The sequence below is a fragment of the Scleropages formosus genome, chromosome 20 (assembly GCF_900964775.1).
Source record: "Scleropages formosus chromosome 20, fSclFor1.1, whole genome shotgun sequence".
NCBI lineage: Eukaryota > Metazoa > Chordata > Actinopteri > Osteoglossiformes > Osteoglossidae > Scleropages > Scleropages formosus.
This window is the reverse complement of record NC_041825.1, coordinates 24593209-24618667: the sequence shown is the minus strand read 5'-3', so window position 1 is coordinate 24618667 and position 25459 is coordinate 24593209. Positions and strand designations below refer to the sequence as shown.

Below are 25459 nucleotides of genomic sequence, written 5' to 3'. Positions count from 1 at the left end.
GTCTAGTTGTATAAATGTGGATAACTGTAAGTATCTTGACATTGTTGCTTTGGAGAAAAGTGTCAGATAAATGAATAAATGTAAATGTTAGTGCTCGGAGTCGACTAATTTGGGAGTCAGTTTGAACAACACAATGATTCATAATTTCTGGCAGACAGTTAATAAAGCTCTTTAGAGGAGACATCCCTGCTTGAAAGTGTATGGTTTGAATGCTATGACTTTAAATCACTAATATTAGGAAATTATCTTTCTGTACTGTAATTTGCTGAGATTTACATTTTTAATCCAGCGTACAACTCCATGACAAATAATTCAGTACTTATTTGAATTATAATGGGGAAAAATATGAGTCTGTCCTGCAGCTCAAAGCCCTGTGGCTTTGGTAACACATAAAGCCAGAATTTTATTTGATGGCTCTGGTGAGAAATCCCCTGTTGTGTTGAGCGGATTCGTTATAGGATTGCCCACTGTGTTGTTTTGCACACTCCATGCTGTATGCCTTGGAGCCAACCCACCAGTTCCCTTTAGACCCCTGGACACAATGGTGACCCTCTAATCAGGATACTCACCGAATTTGATGTCTTGGTAAATGAAATCTTGAGTCAAGCAGGAGGTTGTTAGAGCCTGGGGAGATTTGTGACTGTGACAGCAAACAGGATCGGTGGAGAGTTCTCTGCATTCCTTTGGAGTAACGGTACTGTTTCCAAACTACACTCCTACAACCTTTGTGTCCAATGTTATGATTACAAATCTGTTCTGTCAAAACAACTTACCAAATGCACTACGATAAAGCTGACAGACAGACAAGTGATATTCTCCAAAATGTTCACTGCCACCAGTGCAGAAATCCTCACTAGCAACTGATGTTCCTTCTCAGTTATCTCCTGTTTTCAAGTGATTTCAACACACTGGTATGTCAGCCAATTGCTAAATGAAAGGTAACTGAAAAATATGGAATGTGGTGAATTAGGAGTGAGCAGAGCACACCTGCCAATTTCAAATTGTTTAGTCGAAGCTGATTTCCTTAAGTGTGCTTTACTCTGTTGCTTCAAATGCAGCAGAATTGTTAGCCCCGCGTGTCCTACAGAAGCCACACGTGTGGGTTTAAAATGCATGAAGTGCTGCAGCTTAATTCCTCAATGGTCCGTCATATGCTTATTTAAACCCAGCCAGGAATGCTGCAAGGAAGGAAGGTGGAAAAAAGATCTAATTTTACAATCAGCCTCAGAGAAAAGCAGCTACTGTATGATGCCAAACCAATGCTTGTTGTCACGCTGAAGCAACGCTAATGTCCCTTGGATATTTTCAAAAGTTGTAATTATCCAACAGAAGCAAGGAATCGTAAGGACGGACTAAAATGAAACGTGCAAGAAGCGCTGCGGGATATTAAGGATGAGAGATAGAAAGATGGCCCATGCCCCATAGTAGTCACTGTTTATTCTTCAGGCATGGATCCAACTGTGCAAGAGATCTGGGAATGACAGCTCAGGATCTGGTGAATGTTTCCAGTTAATTATCATAAGAGTGTGTGTGTGTGTGTGAGTGTGTTTTATTTAAAGCAGACAAGCCTCAAAGCCTGACTGTGATCAGTAGGAGAATGTTTTTCAATTAAAGTCTTTGAAAGGCCAACCTTTGAGAAAAGCAGGCTTAATTAATGCATGGCTCCAGTGAGAAAAGCAGTTCAATTTCTCACTAGCTGTCATGAGCTGGGTGACACATAGGTCACTGGGCTGACTTGTGACCTTGCTGCTTGCCCCCTAGGGTGGAGCAGGTGATGGAACAAGGGTCATGGTATAAGATAAGACCTTTATTCTAAGCTGTTTGCTTGGTGATCAGCCAGACATCAGTCAACCAACTGAGCTACCAACCTTCTCTTTTATCTCTAGCTGTGGCTATTTCTGTTGCAAGTATGGCTGGAAATGCCTGTAAATTGTCTTGTAATCATTATACGCCTATTTATTACAACTGCTCATTGTCTGAAACTGAACATGTAATTGTCATAAAATACAAACACGTGCATATACAATCATGTGGAAAAAGTAAGTACACTCACTGAAAAATTTAGCCTTTTTCAACAAATTTGGAAATGCAGACATTTGATCTTCATTTAATCAGTGCCTAAATATAAAGGCGATATACTTGAACAAATGACACATCAAAGTCACATTATGTAGTCCTTTCTACAATTTCAATAAACAAAAAGACATATTTGTTACATGGAAAAAGTAAGAACATGTCTACGTTTATCACGTCATTTATAATGTCAGATGTACAAAATCAGATGTACCAGATGAGGTGCCAATGATTAGATAGAACATTGTTCGGGAGTATTACAGAGGAACCTGTGTTATTTAAACCTCAGATAGGTAGGGTGTGATTTGTGCTTTGTTACTGAATTGTGTGGTTTCATCATGCCTTGATCAAAGGAATGCGCTAAGGCCTTCAGAAAGAAGCTTGTGGATGCCTATGACTCTTGGAAGGGATTTTAAAAGATCTCTAAGTTATGTGAAATCATTCTATATGGAAAATCATCTACAAGTGTAACAAATTTGAAACTGCTAAATTGTTTAGGTCAGACTAGCCCAGCAAATTCAGCCCAAGAGCAGACCTTAAGATACTTAAAGAAGTCTCCAAAAACCCTCTAATGTCATCCCAGGATTTGCAGGTAACTCTTGCAACTGTTGGTGTCAATGTGCATACATCTACCATCAGAAAAATATTGCACAACTTTGATCTGCATGGGAGGTGTGCCAGGAAGAAGCCTTTACTGTCCAAAAACAACATCAAGGCAAGAATAAAGTTTTCTAATGAAGGCAAAGACCAGGAATTCTGGAACAATGTCATCTGGACAGATCAAAGAGTTGTTTGGCCACAGAAACAGAAGACATCTTTTGTGCAAACCAAAGACAGCATTTGAAGAGAAGAATCTCAATCCAGCTGTAAGGCATGGTGGTGGAAATGTTACGGTTTGGGGATGCATTGCTGCCTCAGAGCCTAGTTAAGTTACAATCATAGATTCAACTATAAATTCTACATCATATCAGAGTGCTTGAGAAAAATGTGAAGCTATCTGTCCAAAACTTGAAGCTGAACTGGAAGTGGCCCTTTCAGCAGGATAATGATTCTAAACATACCAGTAAATCTACCAAGGAATATCTCAAAATGAGGAAATGGAGGGTTATGAAATGGCCTAGTCAAAGCCTAGATTTGAATTCCATTGAAATGTTTCAGGGGGATTTGAAATGGGCTAAACATGCAAAAGAACCTTCAAACATCTCAGTTACAGGAATTCTGCATGGAGGAGTGGTCAAATTTCATCAAGTCGATGTCAGACTGGTAGATCATTATACAAAATGGCTACAAGAAGTTATTTCTGCTAAAGGGGACAATACCCTCATCTGAGACCTGAAGTGTAATTTTTCCACGTAGGAATATTACATCAGTTACATTTTTTTTGTTAAATGAAAAATTTTGATTGAGTTTTGTTCAAGTATATCACTTTTATCTACAGAAACTGTTTAAATAAAGACCAAATGTCTGCATGTCCAAATTTGTTGAAAAAGACAATTTTTCCATGGGGTGTACTTTTTCACGATTATGTTGTGTATGCTGTTTTGCTGTAATTCAAAGTCAAAATGCCACAACTCTACATTATATACATGTTACCCTATACATAACATTACTATGCTACTAACACTCATTAGTATTTGTTTGCCCATGCTTCCTACTCCTGTTAGTATTTTATGCCTCAGATTAATACCAGCACCTTCCAAAAATGCTGTTGATAATGAGTCATGAAGTAGGTGTGAAAAGGGGTGCTCTAAAAGCACCACTGTTGCCCACACGTTTTCTGTATTTGCCTTGACCCCCATCTTTCTCACATGGTTTGAGCGCATCAGCATGATGGTGATTCTGCTCAACTGTGTGACCCTAGGCATGTACCAGCCCTGCGAGAACATCGATTGCTCCTCCGACCGCTGTCAGATCCTGCAGGTGAGTTCATTGGTGTCTTTTCTCCTTTGTTCCCTGCATTAATGTCTCCTCCTTTCTACAGATTAGTGGATGGCTGCTTCTTTGTCGCGTGCTGGCTTAGGGCCTACCACATGACTCATATGTGGGAGCCTCAAGAAACCAGCCAAACACTAATTGTGGCTTTCCTTCATTTCTTGAATACACTCGAAGGCCCAAAATCTAAAGGACTAGTTTTAATTCCCCTGAAGAAAGGCTCAGGGTTTGTTTCTAATGCTGCTGGAGCTGGTGGCCCTTGTACTCAGTGGTCTGTTGCTGAACTGCTTTCTCTTCATTTTGCCTCATTGGTTGTCCTTAGGGTAAACTGAGCTACAGCTCACTGCAGGTACAGGCAGCCTCAGGCATGTGAAACCCATCTTGAGGGATCATGTTAATAACCTTACCAAGATGCTTCTCTCCTCAGACAATGTCCCTGGTCTGTTTCTTTCTTCTAGGCCTGCCTTTGTGTAAGAGATATACTGCATTGTGTCTGAGTGGCCTCACATGCTGTGATGAAGGACACTGCCTTGGGACCCAGTCCCTGGAACCCCTTGTTATCTCACGAGTTTGATTGCCCGAATATCATTATTAGCAAAATGCATACTGGCATTTTGATTGGAACTGGATTCTACGGTCAGATTAAACAAAAACTGAGCTTTATTGCAACACCAGAAGTGGATTTAGCATAAAATGAGTCAAGGTCATACAAAAAACAACCTACTCCCCACTGTGAATGGTGATTGATCTGTGATGTTGTGATGCTGTTTTTCTGCAAAGGCCCTGGGAAACTTGTTAAAATACATGGAATCATGGACCTCATCAAGTGTCAAGAGATTTTAGGTCAAAATCTAGTTCTCTCTGCCAGGGACTGACTGGGCCATGGCTGGATCTTCCAGCAGGCTAATGATCCAAAGCATATTTCCAGATCCACCCAAAAATGGTTCACTGACCTCAGAACAAAGCCAGTGACCATCTCAGTTACCTGACTTAAACCTCATTGAGAGCTTGTGAGGTGAACTGAAGAGAAGAGTGTATAAGTGAGGTGTAAGGAAAATGAAAGATGTGGAAAAATTTTGTATCTGGTCTCAGATCTCTTTCTCTAAATGCAGGAGTGCCAATAAAAGTAACATTGTGTACATTTAGAAAAAATAGTAAAAATTAAAAAAATTAGAAAAAAACTAGTAATTTTTGTGATGAATTTTTTACGTTGAATAATTGTACTTTGTGATGCCTGGGCGTGAAACGAATATGGACAAGTTTTGCTGTAATGTTAGGGCATGGACGTAAAGTATAGTGATCTCAACAGCAGAGTGTATATACAAGTGCAGAGTGCAAGCCTGGAGATAAACTGCATGGGTGTCATGGTGGACATGAACAAGAGACAAAAAAAGTGTTTTTTGTGAGACTGTGTAGGTGAGACTATGTTGCATGAACGCAGTTATACTAAGAGACGCAGGTTGTAGAAAGGACTTGGACAAGATTACGAATGACTGGCGTAGACAGGAGAGGAGCTCAGGACTGAAACAGAAACACACTGGAACAGTAACTGGAGGAACAGGTCAGTGAAAAGAAATCTCTAGAGAATTGCAGGAAAAGCAGTAAAAAGCTGATCAAGAATCCACAAACTAACTGATATGTCTTTTACCCTTTTAGAGGGCTGGGAACTGGTTATTAGGTTTATTAAAAGCAAGTGTGTTGGGCTATTTGTATGAGTGGTGCCTCCGGTGAACATTAGGGATTTCACTCCCTCCTGTTGTGACATACCTCAGTGAAAGGTTATATTTCTTTCATAATTTGACTGTAAGCTCAAGATGATGAAGCATTACATCGTGGTCTCCCCGTGAGTTATTATTTCTCAGAATGCAAGTGCCGAGATCTTTGAGTAATACAGTGTGGAAGAATACCAGGGAACTTAAGCTATGTGTGAGGATACAAGGAAGTTTTGGGAATGGGACTGGGGAAGTTTGATGCAGGCAATGATACACAGGAGGTGGACGGGGGTCCGAGGTCCAAAGACCAGGGTTGAGATCTGAAGTGCAGGTCGAAGGTCTGAGCAACAGATCGAGTTTGAGGGATTTGATCTGAAGAGTCTTGATCAGTAAGCGCGGTGGTCGTGATCAGAAGGGTCATGGTTCAAAAGCTAGTGTCAAATTCCAAGGATTCGTGGTCATGAAACGCAGAGAGCAAAACAACGAGGAGCAAGGCTGATCATAAGGAAGGGCATGGTTTCTCAATGAGACTCTGTGACCATTGCAGGTGGACCTCCTTCTTTTAAAGCATGTTCTAATGAGGTGCAGGTGTGTGGTATATAGTAGTATGGAGTATTTTGATTTTACTATTGTAACACCCTCCTGTGATTATCTGGGGTATTATCCTCATTTGTAACCTGTCAGCTGTTTTGGAAATATAAATAAGAATGTTTCTGTGCAACTCTAAAGCCCAATAATACCAGAAACAGCAAAACCATGAACAGTAAAACAGTCAACCTTTGCGAAGCAATTGTAAATTAAACCAATGCTGATATGAGCTAACCAATCATGTAATAACCAACAGCATGTAACACTTTGAACATCAGGAGGTATTTAGAGTGGCCCTCACGGTCTTGGGGGCTGCTCTCTGATGCATTGTTATAGAAGTAACAACAGGAACAATGGCTTGCAACCTGAATAAATTGGTCATCTTGTGCAAGTACAGAAGATGGGGGCAGCTGATAGTGTTGTGGTTAGCGCTACTGCTTTCAGATCCAAAGGTTGCCGGCTTGATCTCCAGCTGTAGGACCCTTGAGCAAGATGCTTACCCTAAACTGCTCCAGTGAAATTATTCAGCTATATGAATGGGTAACTATTTGTCAGTAGTATAACATTGTAAGTCACTTTGAAGAAAAGTATCAGCTAAATTAAAGTAAAATAAAGCTCCAGGACCACATTTCACTTCTTCTTCCTAAGCTTTTGCTAAGAAAGCAAATAATTCTGAAGGGCACTGTATTAGTTTTATAAGATGTTTTGGAACTTTTCAGAATGCAACAGCGGTAATTGTGTTATATTAAGTGGTGGTTCATTTAAGCCCACATGCCCATGTTTTGTTAGATGTCACAAGGACTGTAATTTATTTGAATTTCTGGCTGTTCTCAGTAAACCCCTACCTATCCATGATGGCCATTGTGGCCAAAGTGTTGTTGAAGAACAGTCAAAAGTATCTTGCAGGCTGTAAAAGCACAGGTGCAAACATTAAATGTAGCCACACACTCAAACATAAAAGCATACAAAAATAAGAGAGGAAGTGTGAGATCTTCTTTGCCTCTGACTTCCATCCATCCATCTTCCTCCGCTTTTATCCGGGGCCGGGTCGCGGGGGCAGCAGTCCGAGCAGAGTACTCCAGACCTCCCTCTCCCCGCACACCTCCTCCAGTTCCTCTGGGGGAACCCCAAGGCGTTCCCAGGCCAGCCGGGAGACATAGTCTCTCCAACGTGTCCTGGGTCTGCCCCGAGGCCTCCTCCCAGTGGGACAAGCCCGGAGCACCTCCCCAGGGAGGCGTCCAGGAGGCATCCGGAACAGATGCCCGAGCCACCTCAACTGGCTCCTCTCGATGCGGAGGAGCAGCGGCTCTACTCCGAGCTCCTCCCGGGTGACTGAGCTCCTCACCCTATCCCTAAGGGTGCGCCCAGCCACTCTGCGGAGGAAACTCATTTCTGCCGCTTGTATCCGCGATCTCATTCTTTCGGTCATGATCCAGAGTTCATGACCATAGGTGAGGGTAGGAACGTAGATCGACCGGTAAATTGAGAGCTTCGCCTTACGACTCAGCTCCCTCTTCACCACAACAGACCGGTACAATGACCGCATTACTGCGGACGCTGCACCGATCCGTCTGTCGACCTGCCGCTCCATTTTTCCCTCACTCGTGAACAAGACCCCAAGATACTTAAACTCCTCCACTTGAGGGAGCAACTCCCCCCTAACCCGGAGGGAGCAATCCACCTTTTTCCGACTGAGAACCATGGCCTCGGATTTGGAGGTGCTGATTCTCATCCCCGCCGCTTCGCACTCGGCTGCAAACCTCCCCAGTGCACGCTGCAAGTCTTGACTTGATGAAGCCAACAGGACCACATCGTCCGCAAAAAGCAGAGACGAGATCTCGCGGCCACCAAAACAGACACCCTCCGTTCCCTGACTGCGCCTAGAAATTCTGTCCATAAAATAATGAACAGAATCGGTGACAAAGGGCAGCCCTGGCGGAGTCCAACATGCACCGGGAACAGGTCTGACTTACTGCCGGCAATGCGAACCAAGCTCCTGCTCCGGTCATACAGGGAACGAACAGCCCGTAGCAACGAGCCCCGAACCCCATAATCCCGAAGCACCCCCCACAGGATGCCACGAGGGACACGGTCGAATGCCTTCTCCAGGTCCACAAAACACATATGGACTGGTTGGGCAAACTCCCACGAACCCTCCAACACCCTAGTGAGGGTATAGAGCTGGTCCAGTGTTCCACGGCCAGGGCGAAAACCGCATTGCTCCTCCTGGATCCGAGGTTCGACTATCGGTCGGATTCTCCTTTCCAGTACCCTGGCATAGACTTTCCCAGGGAGGCTAAGGAGTGTGATCCCCCTGTAGTTGGAACACAATCTCCGGTCCCCCTTCTTAAAAAGAGGGACCACCACCCCGGTCTGCCAGTCCAGAGGCACCGTTCCCGAACTCCACGCGATGCTGCAGAGGCGTGTCAGCCAAGACAGCCCCATAACATCCAGAGACTTGAGAAACTCGGGGCGGATCTCATCCACCCCCGGAGCCTTGCCACCGAGGAGTTTTTTGACTACCTCAGCAACTTCAGCCAGGGTAATGGACGAGTCCCCCTCCAAGTCCCCAGCCTCAGCTTCCTCTACGGAAGGCGTGTCGGAGGGATTGAGGAGATCCTCAAAGTACTCCTTCCACCGCCCGAGAACATCCTCAGCTGAGGTCAGCAGCGCACCACTTCCACTGTAAACAGTGTTCGTGGAACACCGCTTCCCCCCTCTGAGTCGCCGGACGGTTTGCCAGAATCTCTTTGAGGCCGACCGAAAGTCTTCCTCCATGGCCTCACCGAACTCCTCCCAAGCCCGAGTTTTTGCCGCGGCGACTGCCAGAGCCGCGCTCCGTTTGGCCCGTCGGTACCCGTCAGCTGCTTCAGGAGTCCCATGAGCCAGCCAGGCCCGATAGAACTCCTTCTTCAGCTTGACGGCATCCCTTACTTCCGGTGTCCACCACCGTGTTCGGGGATTGCCGCCGCGACAGGCACCGGAGACCTTATGGCCGCAGCTCCGAACAGCCGCACCGACAATGGAGGAGCGGAACATAGTCCATTCAGACTCAATGTCCCCCACCTGCCTCGGGACCTGGTTGAAGCTCTGTCGGAGGTGGGAGTTGAAGACCTCTCTGACAGGGGCCTCCGCCAAACGTTCCCAACAGACCCTCACTATGCGTTTGGGCCTGCCAGGTCTGTCCAGCTTTTTCCCCCGCCATCGAATCCAACTCACCACCAGGTGGTGATCAGTTGACAGCTCAGCCCCTCTCTTCACCCGAGTGTCCAAGACATATGGCCGAAGGTCAGAAGAAACGACTACAAAGTCGATCATCGACCTCCGACCTAGGGTGTCCTGGTGCCAAGTGCACTGGTGGACACCCTTATGCATGAACATGGTGTTCGTTATGGATAAACCGCGACTAGCACAGAAATCCAATAACAACTCACCGCTCGGGTTCAGATCAGGGAGGCCGTTCCTCCCAATCACGCCCCTCCAGGTATCACTGTCGCTGCCCACGTGGGCGTTAAAGTCCCCCAGTAGAACGACAGAGTCCCCAGTGGGAGCGCTTTCCAGCACGCCCCCCAGGGACTCTAAAAAGGCCGGGTACTCTACACTGCCGCTAGGCGCATAAGCACAAACGACAGTGAGAGACCGTTCCCTGACCCGAAGGCGTAGGGAGATGACCCTCTCATTCACCGGGGTAGACTCCAACACATGGCGGCTGAACTGGGGGGCTATTAATAAGCCCACACCAGCCCGCCGCCTCTCACCTTGGGCAACGCCAGAATAGTGGAGAGTCCACCCTCGATCGAGTAGAGTGGTTCCAGAACCCAAGCTGTGAGTGGAAGTGAGCCCGACTATATCTAGACGGTATCTCTCAACTTCCCGCACCAGCTCAGGCTCCTTCCCCGCCAGTGAGGTGACATTCCAAGTCCCAAAAACCAGAGTTGGCGCCCGAGGTTTGGGTCGGCCGGGCACTCGGCCCCGACCACCGCCCAAATCACAACGCACCGGCCCCTTATGGTTTCTCCGGCAGGTGGTGAGCCCACCGAAGAGCGGCTCCACGTTGTGGCTTCGGGCTGAGCCCGGCCAGGCCCCGTGGGCATAGACCTGGCCACCAGGCGCTCGCATGCGAGCCCCCCCCCCAGGCCTGGCTCCAGGGTGGGGCCCCGGTGACCCCATACCGGGCGGGGTAAACGGACGCCTTGATTTTTTTGTCATAAGGGGTTTTTGAACCGCGCTTTGTCTCGTCTGTCATCCAGGACCTGTCTGCCATGGGAGACCCTACCAGGGGCATGTAGCCCCAGACAACATAGCTCCTGGACTCATTCAGGCACTCAAACCCCTCCACCACGATAAGGTGGCGGTTCACGGAGGAGGCCTCTGACTTGACAATAAAAAAGATTTGCAGAGAGTAGTGAAAGGAGTTTAGAGAGTCATTTTCTGATCTGCTTCCCACACTGGCGTATAACATTTACTGTACATTTTTTACCCATGGCTGGCAAAATTTTAAATCCAAAGAACTAAAATCTAAACTGTAATTCATAAAGCACTGTATTGTTAAAGACTGTTGGTTATAGATACACATTTCTATTCTAAGTCTGGTGGTGTCAGACCTCCAAATCAATGTATAGGTCCAGTTTTTGGATGCACACTTTTTCTTTTTTCTCTGCTTGTCTGCTGTTTTTCTTAGCCCTTTTATGCTCTTCCATTCTGAAATCTGACAAACCAAAGTATTCTGGGTTTTCAGCAGGAAACAAGTATTTTCAAATCTACTCTGGATCTGTACATAAGAGAAATCTCGTACTTAATGCTGCTAGTAATAATTTTAAACACTCTGCTGCTAAGCTACCTGTTAATTGGGACTGTTAATGCTGATTAATTTTCAAGAATGTTCAAAGTGTGCCACACAGAAATCAGGGTATGTTTTAATCTTCCTTCACACTTGCCTTACAGTTAAAGTTAGTGATGATTCAATGGTATGGAAAATAACTACATTCAACTATGTGCAAAGAAATTAGACTGATACCATCTGAATTTTAAACAGTAGCCATAAGGAACAGTGAAAATGGATGAGGTGTCTCTCTCTTTTCCCTTACAGGCATTTGATGCTTTCATTTACATCTTCTTTGCTGTGGAGATGGTGATAAAGATGGTAGCCTTGGGCATTTTCGGGCACCGATGTTACCTGGGAGATACTTGGAACAGACTGGATTTCTTCATTGTTATGGCAGGGTAAGTACAGCATTCAGAATGCTTTAGATCTCAGATTGATTTATATGATTGACTTCAGACATTTAACCACTTACAAAATGCTTTCATCCAAAGCAGTTTCCGTAGCTTGAAGTTTCACCCATTTGATTAAATCAATCCAAGAGACAGGCAAGGTGATCTTAATAACTGCTGCCTCTACCAACCTGCAATTAAAATTTTTACCGTTATTAAAAATATTTGGTGTATTTTCGAAAGCCACTCAGCTCAATGGTGTTACTTGTGCTCAGCTTGAAATAAATAAAACTGAATGATGAAACATCCCTATTGAAGGATACAAATATAAGGATATATAATTTGTGAGAAACAAGAAAGTTGAATTTATTAATTTGATAAGTTAATATTTTATAGATAGATAGATAGATAGATAGATAGATAGATAGATAGATAGATAGATAGATAGATAGATGCTGAATTAATACTTTAATACATTGGCGTATTTATTACCTAATGTACACAACACTCAAAGAAAACATACAACATATGACACTCAATGTCTCTTTATTAAGTCAACCTGTGAGGCAAATAAATGGAATTCAAAGGTAAAAGATATCAATGAAAGACAATGCAAGTGAACTCACACTCACTTAACAAGTTAACATGGTGCCTCTGGTGTTGTGATATTTCTAATTTGATGGGGGTTTGATTCCTACTCAGTCCGTGTGCAGTTTTTATGTTTTCCCTATATTCACATGAGTTTCCTTTTGCAGTGCAAAGATTTATTTCAGGTACCTTGGCGAATCTATACTGCTGGCAATGTGGGCATGTGTGCGTGTTATATTGCTCTTGTATATAAATAGATAAATGATCTAGCATAGCTCTGTAGGGTAGGAGGCAACAGCAGGGTTTTTCAGACTGTTTGTCCCATTGAACAGATCAGGGCAGCAAGGGGGAATGCAGCCCCTCCCACTGGATTCCATGTGTACGAGCCTGGGCATCTGAATTGTCCTGGCCAGAGTATTTACAACACGTAAATAAAAAGCCCAATTACAGAACCCTGCACAGAGTTAAATAAGGGTATTGGTGCTTTATTTCGGATCCTCGATCTCTCATTTTATCCCACACATCACAAAAAATTCACTATTATCGAAAACATATTTAATAATAAAAAAATAAATTAAGAATATTCATACAAAAATTTTAAACAATAAAAATTGTATGTCATTACACTCAAAACTGAAAACTTATGTGGCATAGGATTTTGCACAGGTTACTTCTTTTACACCTTCTCCACTCTTAAAAACTTATTTGCATTCATGATCTGTTGGCTCATTAGGTGACACTTTCATGCTATTTAAATTTGTATGCCAGCCAAAAGTACTTCTGAAAACAATTTGCACCAGCAAAGATGTTGTTTGTTGAAACATTGGGAGACTTTATAGACAAGTGTGCATGTGTGCGTGTGAATATGCCTGTGCGTGTGTGTCTATATACCCGTCCATCCTGTGCAAACCAACCAAGACAGACTTGTGGAATGAAAGGTGACAGGGACAGAACAATCTGACCCTTAAATAGCTAATGTGATTGTAACTGACTGCTGCAGAGCACAACTTAAAGGAGATGGACAGTGAAGTAAAGACCATGTTAGGGAATACTAGATATCCTGTTAGACATGGTTTGTCACAATATATCTCAGAGGGGGGACAAGTTTATAGTAGAAGGTCACTTTCAGAGGAAACTATTGCTCCTCAAGGTGATCTGGGAGTACTATAATGCCAAAAAGCAAAGAGAACACTGAACAACCAAGGAACAACTTGAAGCCATCTCTTGTATTTGGGTTCATGAATTATGTGGTTTACAATAGAAAATCTGCCTTACTGAATCTTGAGGAGGGCACTGCTTCATTTTTGAGAGCAATTCATAACTGTAGTGTTCTAGTTGACAAAGAGAGCTCCAGAGCTTTGAACTTTGCCATAAACCAAAATAAAGTATAAGGATTATGGAGCCTTGATGAGGAAGCCACCAGGGAGTGACAGTTGCTGTGATGTAGGACATACACCGTTATTTTATATGGCTTGTTCTCAGTGTCCAGGCTGCCTGGTACACTTAGTCAGTATGTGGCAGTGCTCCTGCATATGTCTTCACATAATAATCTATAATAATTTTGACTTACAATGCTAGATACAGTGCGCTGAATTCCCTATAGTCATTTGTGTTTCAAGACATTAAGGCAATGGAACAAATATATCTTTGGACTGTAAGAGAAAACCAGAGTACCCAAGGCAAACACAAGGAAAACATGCAAACTCCACACAGAGAGAGCAGCAATCGAAACTATGTCTAACCATGTAGCTCAGCCCTTTCCCGTTCCCACCCTTCCACCCACTGCTAGACTTCCGACTGTTCAGTCTACTACAGTCAGAGTAATGGATGTGCCAGTGTGACTTAAACTGTTGTTTGCTGAGCGTTTTGAAGAATTAAAAATGCATGCCCTGGTCCTCTTCCGCACTTATGTGGGCAAGGTCTGCCAGGTACTTCCTTTAGATCCTTTCACTTTTCATTGTCTTCTTTCTCATTGCATATAATGCTGTCCCTGGACATCTGTGCCTTTTGATTGATTCTAACAGCTACCTTGATGTCAGCAAAATAATTGCACAGTTAATCCCTCCACACTGAACTCCTGATGCTTTGACTAAGCACTTGACATGAGGCTGCACTCCAGGCCTCTTTACATATCAGCCTTGTACATCAGCTAAGCCTTGGTGTACAGCTGTGAGCAGAGTCCACTTCATACTTAGATCTCTGAACAGTTTATATTTAATTCTGAATTTCCTCAACCGATGCTTCAGTCCTCTAGGATTTGCAGTGTTCCGGAAAAAACAATACATTAAAACTATTGTGAAGAATTGTCAGATTGAGTTGAGTATCCCTATGAAGGGATTACATGCACTATATCTGTTTTCCCACTACTGATCATGTTGAATACTTAGTTATGGTTAGATCACAGTGCTGCTCAGGAATCTTGTGAAGAGCTTAAAGATGTTTTTTTGGTTAGCTTTTGAACATACAGTGTGCATAAAAGGTATTCACCCACTCAGAGTGCTTCTACAATTAGCTGTATAAAACCAAGTTACAACTCTCACACACACTGTCTGAAACCACTTACTCCAAGAGGGGTCGCGGTGAACCAGATCCTAACCTGGCAACACAGGACATAAGGCTGGAGAGGGAGGGGACACACCCAGGACGGGACAGCAGTTCGCCGCAAGGCACTCCAAGCGAGACTGGAACCCTAGATTCACCAGAGAGTGGAACCCAGCCAAGCCTGCTGCGCCACCACAATCCCTCCATCCAAGTTCAACTCATTAGATTTTTTTTTTTTTCTTTTGTACAGTTAACAAATATTTTGATGGGCCATATTTATTTTTACTATAAAAGTAAATTAAAAATACAAAACTGAAAAATCCATCTTTGAAAAATACCCCCTTCTTTTCATTTACTGAGATTGATATTCTGTGGGATGTATACTCTTTACACCCACTTTATATTTATAGATTGGCAAAACTGGAGTTTTTATGAGGTAACACCAGCAAGTTCCTGTCTGTAATATACAGTGGTGTCATGCTTTTATTATTAGTAGAGTTATCTGCACTGTGGCGTGCGAATACTACAGGTTCAGGTCAAAGGTGATGCCTCCAATTTGAAGATGAGTCCTCAAGATCTGTTCAAGTATCATCCAACATACTGTTAGAAGTGTGGGGGGGATTTAACTGCTCCCTCTACGTTTGGTGGAGTGGGACACTGTTAGGTCCTGTACGGTAAACCCTCTGTACCTCCCAACCCCCTCTCAACATGTCTACAGTGACAGATTCCATGTGCCATTATCAAATGCTCTCTCTCTCTCGGTAGCTAATCCCCGTGCTGCAATTGGAAGAATAGTTGGGAGCTATCTCTGACTGCAGAGCCAGCTTACTCCTTTCTGTGAACAAGCCCCTTTTTTCTCTCTTCATGTCCCCTGCCCCATATTAACACCAGTGAGGCAGTGAGAAGAGCAACAGACATACATACACTGAGACACAGATGGGTATCTGCAATTTACACATTGCATGCCCACATCAAGAAAAAATGTACCCCTGATGCAAATCTACATTTACCTCAATGTTAATACATTCTCATGCTCATACACAAATGTGTGGGCATGTTCTGGATCAACCTTGATGTCAACAAACATCAGAATACACACAGAAATAAACTGGCAGCAATAAGGCCGGAATCTAAATTCAATATCTATGATCATAAATTCACACATTGTCACATCCAACATTGCTCCAATGTTTCAGAGGTCTAAATATGTGTGAAAGGAAAAGAATGCGACCGGTGTGAATGGCACCGCTAAGCAAGTAGTCAGTTATCACAAAAAACACGCCGACTGATGCAGTCTCTACGAGGTGCCTATGGTCTGGACAGGGTTTACAGTTGTGATCCTTCTAGTGTCATTTGTAATTACATTATTGTGGTAGGGTTTCTGATGGGAATCAACAAAGGGGTCCTGGTATATGGAGGAATTGTAACCATAAGAATGTAAGAGAAACACCTAACTTCAGAATGTAACTTTTTTAACTTTTGAGCCTGGTGTGAACAAACTCAAATTATACCGCATTCCAGGTACTGGGTTTCTTGAACTGGAGACTAAGAGACTAACCAAACAACCTTTAACCATGGCTCCTGGTTGGACAAAGTGAGGGATGGAGTGGCCAGAAATGTTTGTTAAGGAGAAGCAGTCCTTTTTCCCCCAACTTTGAATGGCTGTACATTATGGCTGTCTTGAGCCATTCCCAGCCAGATCGTTGCTTTTAATTCAGTTTGTTCCAGCTGATAAGCACACATCATATTTCACAGCTTAGAATTTTATGCTTTAACATTGATCCTTTTTTGCAGCTGTGTATTTTACTGAAGTCACTCAGTTTGTCTTCAAGTATAGAGCAGGACCCTCCAGGTGTTTGAATGAACAATCTCATGGTCACACATTAGGTGCCACTGTAAGTGCTGCCCCAGTGGTTAGCCTTCTGATAAAATATGAGAAGTGAGGAGAGACTGAGAAAGCTAGAGAGCATGAAAGAGACTAATGCATTGGCAGCCAGGCCTATGCCTGGAGTAGGCAAACAGATACCGGCAATTATACAGAGTGTAAAAGAGGTAGACGTTAGGATAGAATGGGGGGGCATAGGGATCAGTACACTTCAATAACCATGACTGCACTGCCCATGCATTACTGTCACAGTCCCTTGGATGACAAAAAACTTTAATAAAAAAATTAGTATAAAAATGACATACATTAATTGTCATGGCCATGACCTTGCTCCAAATGCCCGCACCTGCCCATAATCAAAACAGCAGGGTATAAAGAAGCTGCACCTGCACCAGCTTGTTGTAGAATCTCATCTGAGAAACCCATATCTCCTGCGCTCACGAGTGAACCATCACCTACCTACCCATCCTTCCCAGTCCTTCCTCTTCCTCCATCCCTCTTCCGCCGTTCCCAACATCCATGACTCCTGACTCAGGCATCACCTCCTCAACCATGACTTCGGATTCACCCCGAGATCAATGTTTGTGCATCGACTGACCCATGCCTGTCCCCAACCACAACTCTTGCCTGCTCCCTTGTGTACCGACAATAAAAATCCCGCGATTGGGTCCACACATACCTACCTCAGTCTCCTGCCCACTCAGTATGATGTGTTCTTTTCAGTCAAACCATGCTTCTGTTAATTATCTCGGGTGTGTTACTCTATTTGGCTTTAAGTTTTTTGTTTTTTCTCTATTATAAATAGTGTAGTAACATTTATTATTATCTCTTTCTATGTCTCTCTCTATTATAAATACTTTAGTTACATGTATTATTATTATTATTATTATTATTACTATTATTATTATTATTATTATTATTATTATTATTATTATGTTAAAGATGTTTTAGTGTATCTGGAAGTGTTCTTTATGCATAGAAATGTACACAATATACTATACACTAAGACAAACATTTGACTAACCTTATGTTAGATGCCCACCATACCTAACTGTTCCAATTCATATACAAATCCAACTTAAAGACAGATTTAGGAACAGAACTAGTTTTTAATCTGGGGACTGCCTGTAAACTGCATAAGGGTTTGGTCTTGGATTACATTCATTACAAAGTGACTGGCTGTGGTGATTGTAATTCAAAATGTTAATTTTACATAGGAGATGCATGTGTGGTTCAGTTTTAAAAAGCTGCCTTTAACAAGCTGCATGTGAACTGAAGCAATTGTATATACTGTTATTGAACTATGTAAGTAAAAGACTGTGCTGGGAAGTGATCAACGTGTGTCACATGGAAATGCCTTAACCCTGTCATTGAAACACAGAGGGATAGCGGAGTAGAGCTTTTGATGATTGCACAAATAAATAAAGAAATACAATAATTCTTTGTGTCTTGGTGTACGCAAAACATCCTCCACAGGCTTTCAAATATTTATGAACACTTTCAGTAAACATGGAGATTAAGAACAGCTCTATGAGGCTTATTCCTTTCGTACCTGTGGCAAGTTATGTAACCCTGGTGTTTTCTGAGGGGGAAACCAAAAAAGTATGGCACCTGTGTTTGGTTACTCTGCAAGTAAGGTATTCAGCATGACAGACAAGAACTGATTCTGACCTCTTCAGGTAAGATTTCTCCACTGTCTGAATTTACCAAAAAAGGGGTCCTAGCTGTATACTGTGAGGTGCACCAGCATGGAGTTTCAACTATGTACAAATCATGAGTGAGTATGTTTTCAGCTCCTGTGTGGGATTCTTTTGCTTTCTGATGTTTCTTGCCTCTGCAGGATGGTAGAATATTCACTGGATCTGCAGAACATAAACCTGTCCGCCATCCGGACCGTACGAGTCTTGAGGCCCCTTAAAGCCATCAACAGAGTGCCAAGTGAGTACATTGTCCTTCATTTTCAATTATTCTTTTGATGATTTTGGTAAATAATCTCTTGTGCTTCTTATATTTTTGAACTTCATGAAAATTAGCCTCCTGAATGTCTTTAAAAGATATACAGCAAATTCATTTTTTTAAAATTCATTCTGCAGACATGGCCCTTTATTAATTAATGCCCAGTTGATTTTTTTTAAAAACATCCAATTTCAGTGAAATATCAGACATGTTAATAAAAAGACTTTTTGCTTTATGGTTAGGGTTATTAAATTTCAGATAGGCTGCGGTTAATAATTTAGCCAGTTTCCTGAATTAAGAGAATGCTACATGTTCTTGTTTTACAAATATCATGATCCAGTAATTAAAGCCTGTGAAATTTGTATCAAATTCAAAAAAGCAGAAATATGCATTGATTCAGTTCACAGAAATGCATATTAAATTATTTTTTCCTGAAATAAATGAAAAATGTATTTTTATTGCATTTCAGTATTATACTGTAACGACCCACGTTACTGCTTTAATGTAAATAGTTGCATTATGGGAAATTTGTAAATAATGTCCGTAACCGCTGGGGTTACGTCGGGGGGAAATGGTGGGTTGACTGGCTGTCACTGTGTTGAAAGAGCTTAGGGGCACTAAGGCAGGCTGGCTGTAAGCGCAGGTGCTGGAGGAAAAGGGGTCCTCGGACCGAGAGCATTATTTCCCTTTGTGTTGGTGTTCAAATAAACCGTTCGTTATGAACGCTGCCTCTGCGTTCTTCCTCGCCCCATCCAAACCCACGGCGCTGCGCGCCACAATACATTTGCCATTAGATCAATTACAAACAGGCCAGAATTTGAAGTAACAGCTACCATAATTTAACCTTAAATTATTGTATAAATTTTATTACTTTTAAAATACTCATTACAGACACAAATGGAGGCACACTATTTATTCTTATCGGTCTAGTATTATTGTTGTTGGTAAAATTCATGAAACATTTATTGTAGCTGTGTTCGTTCCTTCTGTTCTACATTTGCACCAAATGAAAATGTCCCTGCTCTGATCCTGGTTTAAATCAGTATGTGCCTTTGGGGGTGTAGAACTCATGTTCAAAAAGTTGTGTTTCCCGGCTGGATTCCAAGGCAGAGGTCAGGAATGCAAGCTTCCTACATAATAGAGCAATTCAAGCATGCTGCTTACAATATTTATTACATGAGAAGTCATGATTTTAAGAAATGTATGAACATGTTTTTTATTGCTCCTTTACTAAACTGCTAAGCTTGGTGTTAAGCATTCAATGGCTGAATCGTCAATATTTTTAATATCTATTGCAAAACAAGTTGTTACTTGTACTTTTGGTGTCTTGTTTTTTAAGGCACTTTGAGCAACTCTGTTTGTAAAAAACGAAAATATAATACAAATATGAATGAACCCAGTTGAGAGCGCGACCACACGATATATAAAAGTACCACTGATGTAAAAATAAGTAAAGAGTGCAAGCGAGGGAGATTTATTGAGTGGTACCTGACTCCAGCAGTTAGTCAAGATGCTTGATGATGGATGGATCCAAAGAGAGATTTATAGAGCTCTATTAAGATACGGTTGTTTGCCAGTGATGAAGAAGGTGTCTAGGATGTTAGGCAGGAATGAGGGGTGACAGGGAAGAAGATAGGAAAAGAGCACACTATTGAAAAGCAACATAGACCTTTTACATTACAGAACCTTTCATAGCTGGATCATGTTGTTTATGTGCTATTCCCACTGAACAACTTTTCTTTCTAATATTGCTATTATGGAGATTCACAAGGATCATACATTTAAAAGGGAATATGAGTAACATTCATAATCCCAGTCAGAATCATGAGAGACTGTTGAGCATTTTCAAAAGGCATGAATAGTTGAGTGCATTGACATGAGTCTGTGTTACTTGGAATGAGCCAATACGTTCAGTGGGGTAAATGACTGCAGAAATATTGAGCATGTTTTATAATGCAGTACTGCCCAGGTAGGAAAGGAGTTCCTGAAATAGGTGTGTCAGAAATATTCTGCTGACCAGGACATCCATCTATTCTGTTAATTGCTCTTGGTGGGCATGCTTGGACACAGCTACATTGCCACACATTTTGGAAAATTTCCATGGTGACCACTGCTACAAATTTTAGAATGTGAAATGCACTGAAAAATAATTAACCTGCTAACCTTTTATGACACTCAACTCTGCCTGTGCCATTTTCCTTCAACCATATTTGGCATGTTTAAAATGTCTGTGCTGCCGCAGCTAAAGCAACAAGTTTCACTGTTGGAATAAAGCCTAAAAGGATAACAGGACATGAAGCCAAGTTCCACCTTGGTAAAGTATACATGGACCAAAGTGTGAGTTGTAACGATGGACGCGTGAGAAAATCAGCTCAAGACAAGTACATACCTAGGCTGATTTCTCATGAGATGAGGCCAAATGGCAGAGTTGGGGGTTGAAGTGTTTGCTTTAGAATTTCGTCCTTTCCTAGTCTCAAGCTGACATTGAGTCATGGTGGTGGGAAATGAGGTAAGGTGCATTGTGAAAGAGATGCATTGTGGGATCACTCGAACAATATAGTGATATTACAACTTTGTTTTGTTTATTAGACCTTTGGCTACAGAGACAACCATCACTGTGCCCCCCATCCTGCCTCCATTCATCTCTTGCTCATCCCTTGCCTCTATCATTCAGTTAGAAGCAGTCTGAGTCTCATGAACTAACACAGGCAGAACAACAACTTGAGTGCCCAAGTTCCAATGTAACGTGGTAATTTTTGCCAACAATCTGTTTCATTGTACAGTATTTCAGTTTAAACACCCCATCCCGGTTTCCACTTCATGTTATTTATACAGATAGAAGATGAATAACATAATACCCAGATCAGTAAAAGGTATATGGATATGAAACCTCTTTTCAGCATTACAGCATCTTCACATTTGAGTCTGTACATAACTGCAAATTCCTACCTGTTTACCTCAAGGATTCTTTATCAATCTGTTCTATAACACTACCAGGCTTGAGGAATAACAAAGGAAGAAGCAAAGCAGGCTGGGTTTGCTGTGCAGTGACTCATGGCATGGAATAGCTATTTAATTTCTTTATTTAGAGGATTATAAAATAAGCTATTTGGTCTTTTATTGGCCCAGTTTGCAAAGGAAGCCTCTGCAGATAGTCTCAATTTCCACTTTTGCTCAGAGGTGGAGGCAGTGACGCGGATCAGCTTTTATATTTTTGTGCAAGGAGTGAGTCTCAAACAGGGAGACAGTCAAAATACTGTGTGTCTTAAATGAAAATAGCAAATATAAGTAAAATTGTCTTATTAAATCAAAAGAGACGAGGTACTTTATTACTTCGTAATACTCTGTCACCTTACACTTTGGCTAAGTTCCACTGGCTGCCATTCTGTTGATTTGTCATTTAGTCATTTCAGGAGAATAGGAGTGGGGTTCAAGACCTTTAGCCTCTTCACTCCCACTTTTTCTGCAGCAAGGTCGTTTTAGCTGGAGTAGTTGGTCTTCAATGAGGACAAAACTTAACAAAAGACACATAAATTGCATAAATTGTACTTTTGCTGAGACGTACGTCGCTTTGGACAAAAGCGTTTGCTAAATGAATAAATGTAAATGTAAATGTAAATGTAAAGGATGTACTATCTTAAAAGTGTCATCAGATCTGGAAAATCCCCAGAGTGATCAGAGTAAGATAAAAGACCATAAGCTGTATAAGATATGTAGAAAAAGTTATAATCATCCGTGCAGAATCAGTAACAATGAGCACCCTTCTGTTTTGCGAAGCACTTCACCGCAAACACTTTTATCAGCTACCATCCTCATTATAACCATCATGCAATTAGAGAGTGCTATCTATAGTGCTTAGTCCGAACTTTGGATTTATCTTTATTGAGAGATACAGTAGCATGCCACTGATCTGACTGAAAACAACTGCAAGTATGAATATCTCCACAATGCCCTTGTTTATATGTGTGCTCAACAGGCATGCGCATCCTGGTGAACCTCCTTCTGGACACCCTCCCCATGCTGGGCAACGTGCTGCTCCTCTGCTTCTTTGTCTTCTTCATCTTTGGCATCATTGGTGTACAGCTGTGGGCAGGGCTACTGCGCAACCGCTGCTACCCAGAGGAGAATTTCACCCTGTAAGTTTCCTTCTTCAATCCCATTACAACACTCTCCATCCCCTGCCTGATCTGCACCAGCTCGTAGAATATCAGCTCAATAAGCTGACACATGGACTAGTCATTACTCCATCATGGTGGTGCCAAAAAGCTTCTTTCATGGGGTGAAGGATAAGGATTGCTTCTTCTCTCAGTCCTTGCTGACTGAGTAAATATACACACCCCCCCCTTTCTGTTGTTGCTCCTCTTACTCCCTCAGCACCCTGTCAATAAAGAGTAATTACAAATCTAAATTTGAAAACACAAATATCATTACCTCCCAGTCAAACTCTTTTGCCTAATTAGAATTTAGGACTGTTGGCTTGTCTTTCCCTCAGATGTATCCTATTTCACTTTCAGAAACAAGGCACAAAGTTTCCTCTCCAATGTATCTGCTCACACCAGGTGCATAGTGTGGGGGGTGGACTTTGGAGAACCAGGTAGTGCTAGTGAAAGTCCTACTGAGCTGAGATTTGGGATATACAATGTAACATCCACATCAACATGTTAGCATGTAAGGCAGGGGAAGATCTCTGTCACAGGGGGCTGTTGGAGAACGCAGACAGACATGAACTGTACCCCATATGCCAGTAGAAAGCAGAAAAAAAAGAAAAACAAAAAAAAAACAAAAAAAAAAGTTTTCTCAACCCTTTCACCACATGTATTCACTCTAAATCAATGTTCCTATCACAAATGTCACTAGTTGGGTGTCTTTCTACACAACATCCAGTGTTAATAGCTACTGTACTTGTTGAACATTCTTAAGGCACCTGTTCAGACAGGCTTTGCATATAAACAGTGATGTGATTCAAGTCAATCAACTTTCATGAGAAATACTAGCGCCGTTTTTCATTAAAAGCAAATCAGTACTGTGAATTACTTGAATATAAAACATGTGAGTCTCTGCCTCCTAGTAAGACTTGTAGCATCTTGTAGCAGATTTGTGTCCATCAAGAAGACAGCCTGTCCAACTCCGACTCCAACTCTTGAGTAAAGGAAAGCGAGTCGGCACTGTTGCACCTAAGATTTCTGCTGGCACACGGATTTCCTTCTGTGCTGGCCCTGTAGCATCCAGGAGCTGGCTGAGGGTTCTCGAGTCTAAGGAAATGTACTGGACTAGCCAGCTTGATGCCACTGGACTTGTAGATTCCTAGTGGAGCACAGCTGTGGCATTCTAGCAGCTGTGAGCTCCAGTCAGTTTATACACACTCTGTCTATAGTTAATCATGCTTATCTGATACCCTTGATTGCACACATTGTGAGCAGACATGGTCATATTGAAAAACTAGTGAAATTTAAAATCTGTAGTGTAAGAAGCAGTTGGGTTTATTATGATAGACTTGCACTACCCATGATGTAATAGCTGAAAATGTAGACCATTCCCTGGAAGGAATAAGGATAAAGAAATAGATATCCTCTACACTCAGATGGGGTGAATAAAGCTGTACAGGCAGCATTCAAAATAAATGTTTTATTTGAACACCAACACACAGAGAAACCATATGCTTGCTCCAAGGACCTGCAGCCAGCCTACCCACCCTGCTTAACACCCCTTTATTTTGCCCGTAAGTCTGCCCTGTGGTTGCACACTTCATTCACATTACCCATAATGCAACTATTTACATTAAGGAGGTTTCCCACTCAAACCCTCAGTAACGCGCATCATTACATTGGCCCCTGTCAAAAAGATAGCAGTGTCCCCGCTGCTGCCTACCCCACAAATGTCCCACGATCTGGCTCTGCCTCAAATGTGTCTCCGGTTGGGTGTGCAGGTCCCGGACGCTCAGCACTAATTGTTGGGGCAGGGACAATCCAAGTAGCCCTCCATGGCGGCGTGCTCGGGGGCTGAGGCAGCAATCCTTGTCCCTTGTCTGCCCGGCCTTGGTCCCAGCACAGCTCCTTCACTTGCACGTGGTACATACCAGGCTTGGTGGCACCCACGTGGTTTTTGGCGACCGCTCTTTGCTCCCCATAGCTGACCGGCTTTCGCAGGACCGTCAAGTCGACTCTTCGCAGCTGCCCTGTGCTGTCCCAACTCCGCCGTCCGTCGCGAACACCCCTCTTACTCGCCTGGCCACCTCGCAACACTTCTCGTCGCTCGGCCACCCCTCGACGGAGGACCCAGGCAGACCGACCTGCTTGACGCTCATACCTTTACTGCCTCCCTGCATGCTGCGTCTGCCGCGATGCTTGTGAGCTGGGCTGCTTCCTTTTGCACAGCACTCTTGTTATTGCGGCACTATAACTCACTTCATCCCATTATCCTTTTTTTAGAAAGCTCGTTGGGGCCTGAGACAGGCTGGGCGCTTTCTTCACGAAAATGGCATAATGTTCATTCACGGGCAAACTCCTGCTTAGGGGCTCGCTCACCTCTGCTACGTGGCTCTGCCTGTCCATTGTCAAGGTGTGCTGTTCAGCATCCTCTAGCATGTGGTCCAACCTCCTCAGGAAAGCGTCACTATCCGTGGGGCAATTTTCCTCTGCACCTACAATTGGCGGCAGTTTGCTGCCTCTTTCTGCCCCTCCTGCACGGCTGCATCTTCCACTTTTGTGACCTGTACAGTGTGAGAAATCCATGACTTCTCTAAGGGTTCTTCTTCCAGCCTGTTTCAGATTTTTGGATTTTATATCTTCCACTGCATGTGATTCCATTTCAGGTTCTGTGGGGAGATGGGGGACACTTTTCACACACCTGCCTGTGGCTGGAATTCAATTTACAATTCGTCCCCAGTCACACTGTAGGTTTTGGCTTTTGACTTGTTATTTTCCATATATTGTAGTTTCAGAAATTTCACTAAATCTGTATTTATCTAAAA

At 42.9% G+C, this 25459-nt stretch overlaps 1 protein-coding gene across 1 annotated transcript in view; it reads left to right on the top strand.

Moving 5' to 3' along the window:
- Positions 1–25459, top strand: part of LOC108927492 (voltage-dependent T-type calcium channel subunit alpha-1I-like) — a 145558-nt gene that overhangs the window by 62526 nt on the left and 57573 nt on the right. Inside the window, exons 2-5 of the mRNA XM_018740828.2 lie at positions 3882–3993; positions 11395–11528; positions 18374–18471; positions 22466–22625. Coding sequence (XP_018596344.1) covers positions 3882–3993; positions 11395–11528; positions 18374–18471; positions 22466–22625 — 504 coding nt within the window. The remainder of the gene's footprint in view (positions 1–3881; positions 3994–11394; positions 11529–18373; positions 18472–22465; positions 22626–25459) is intronic.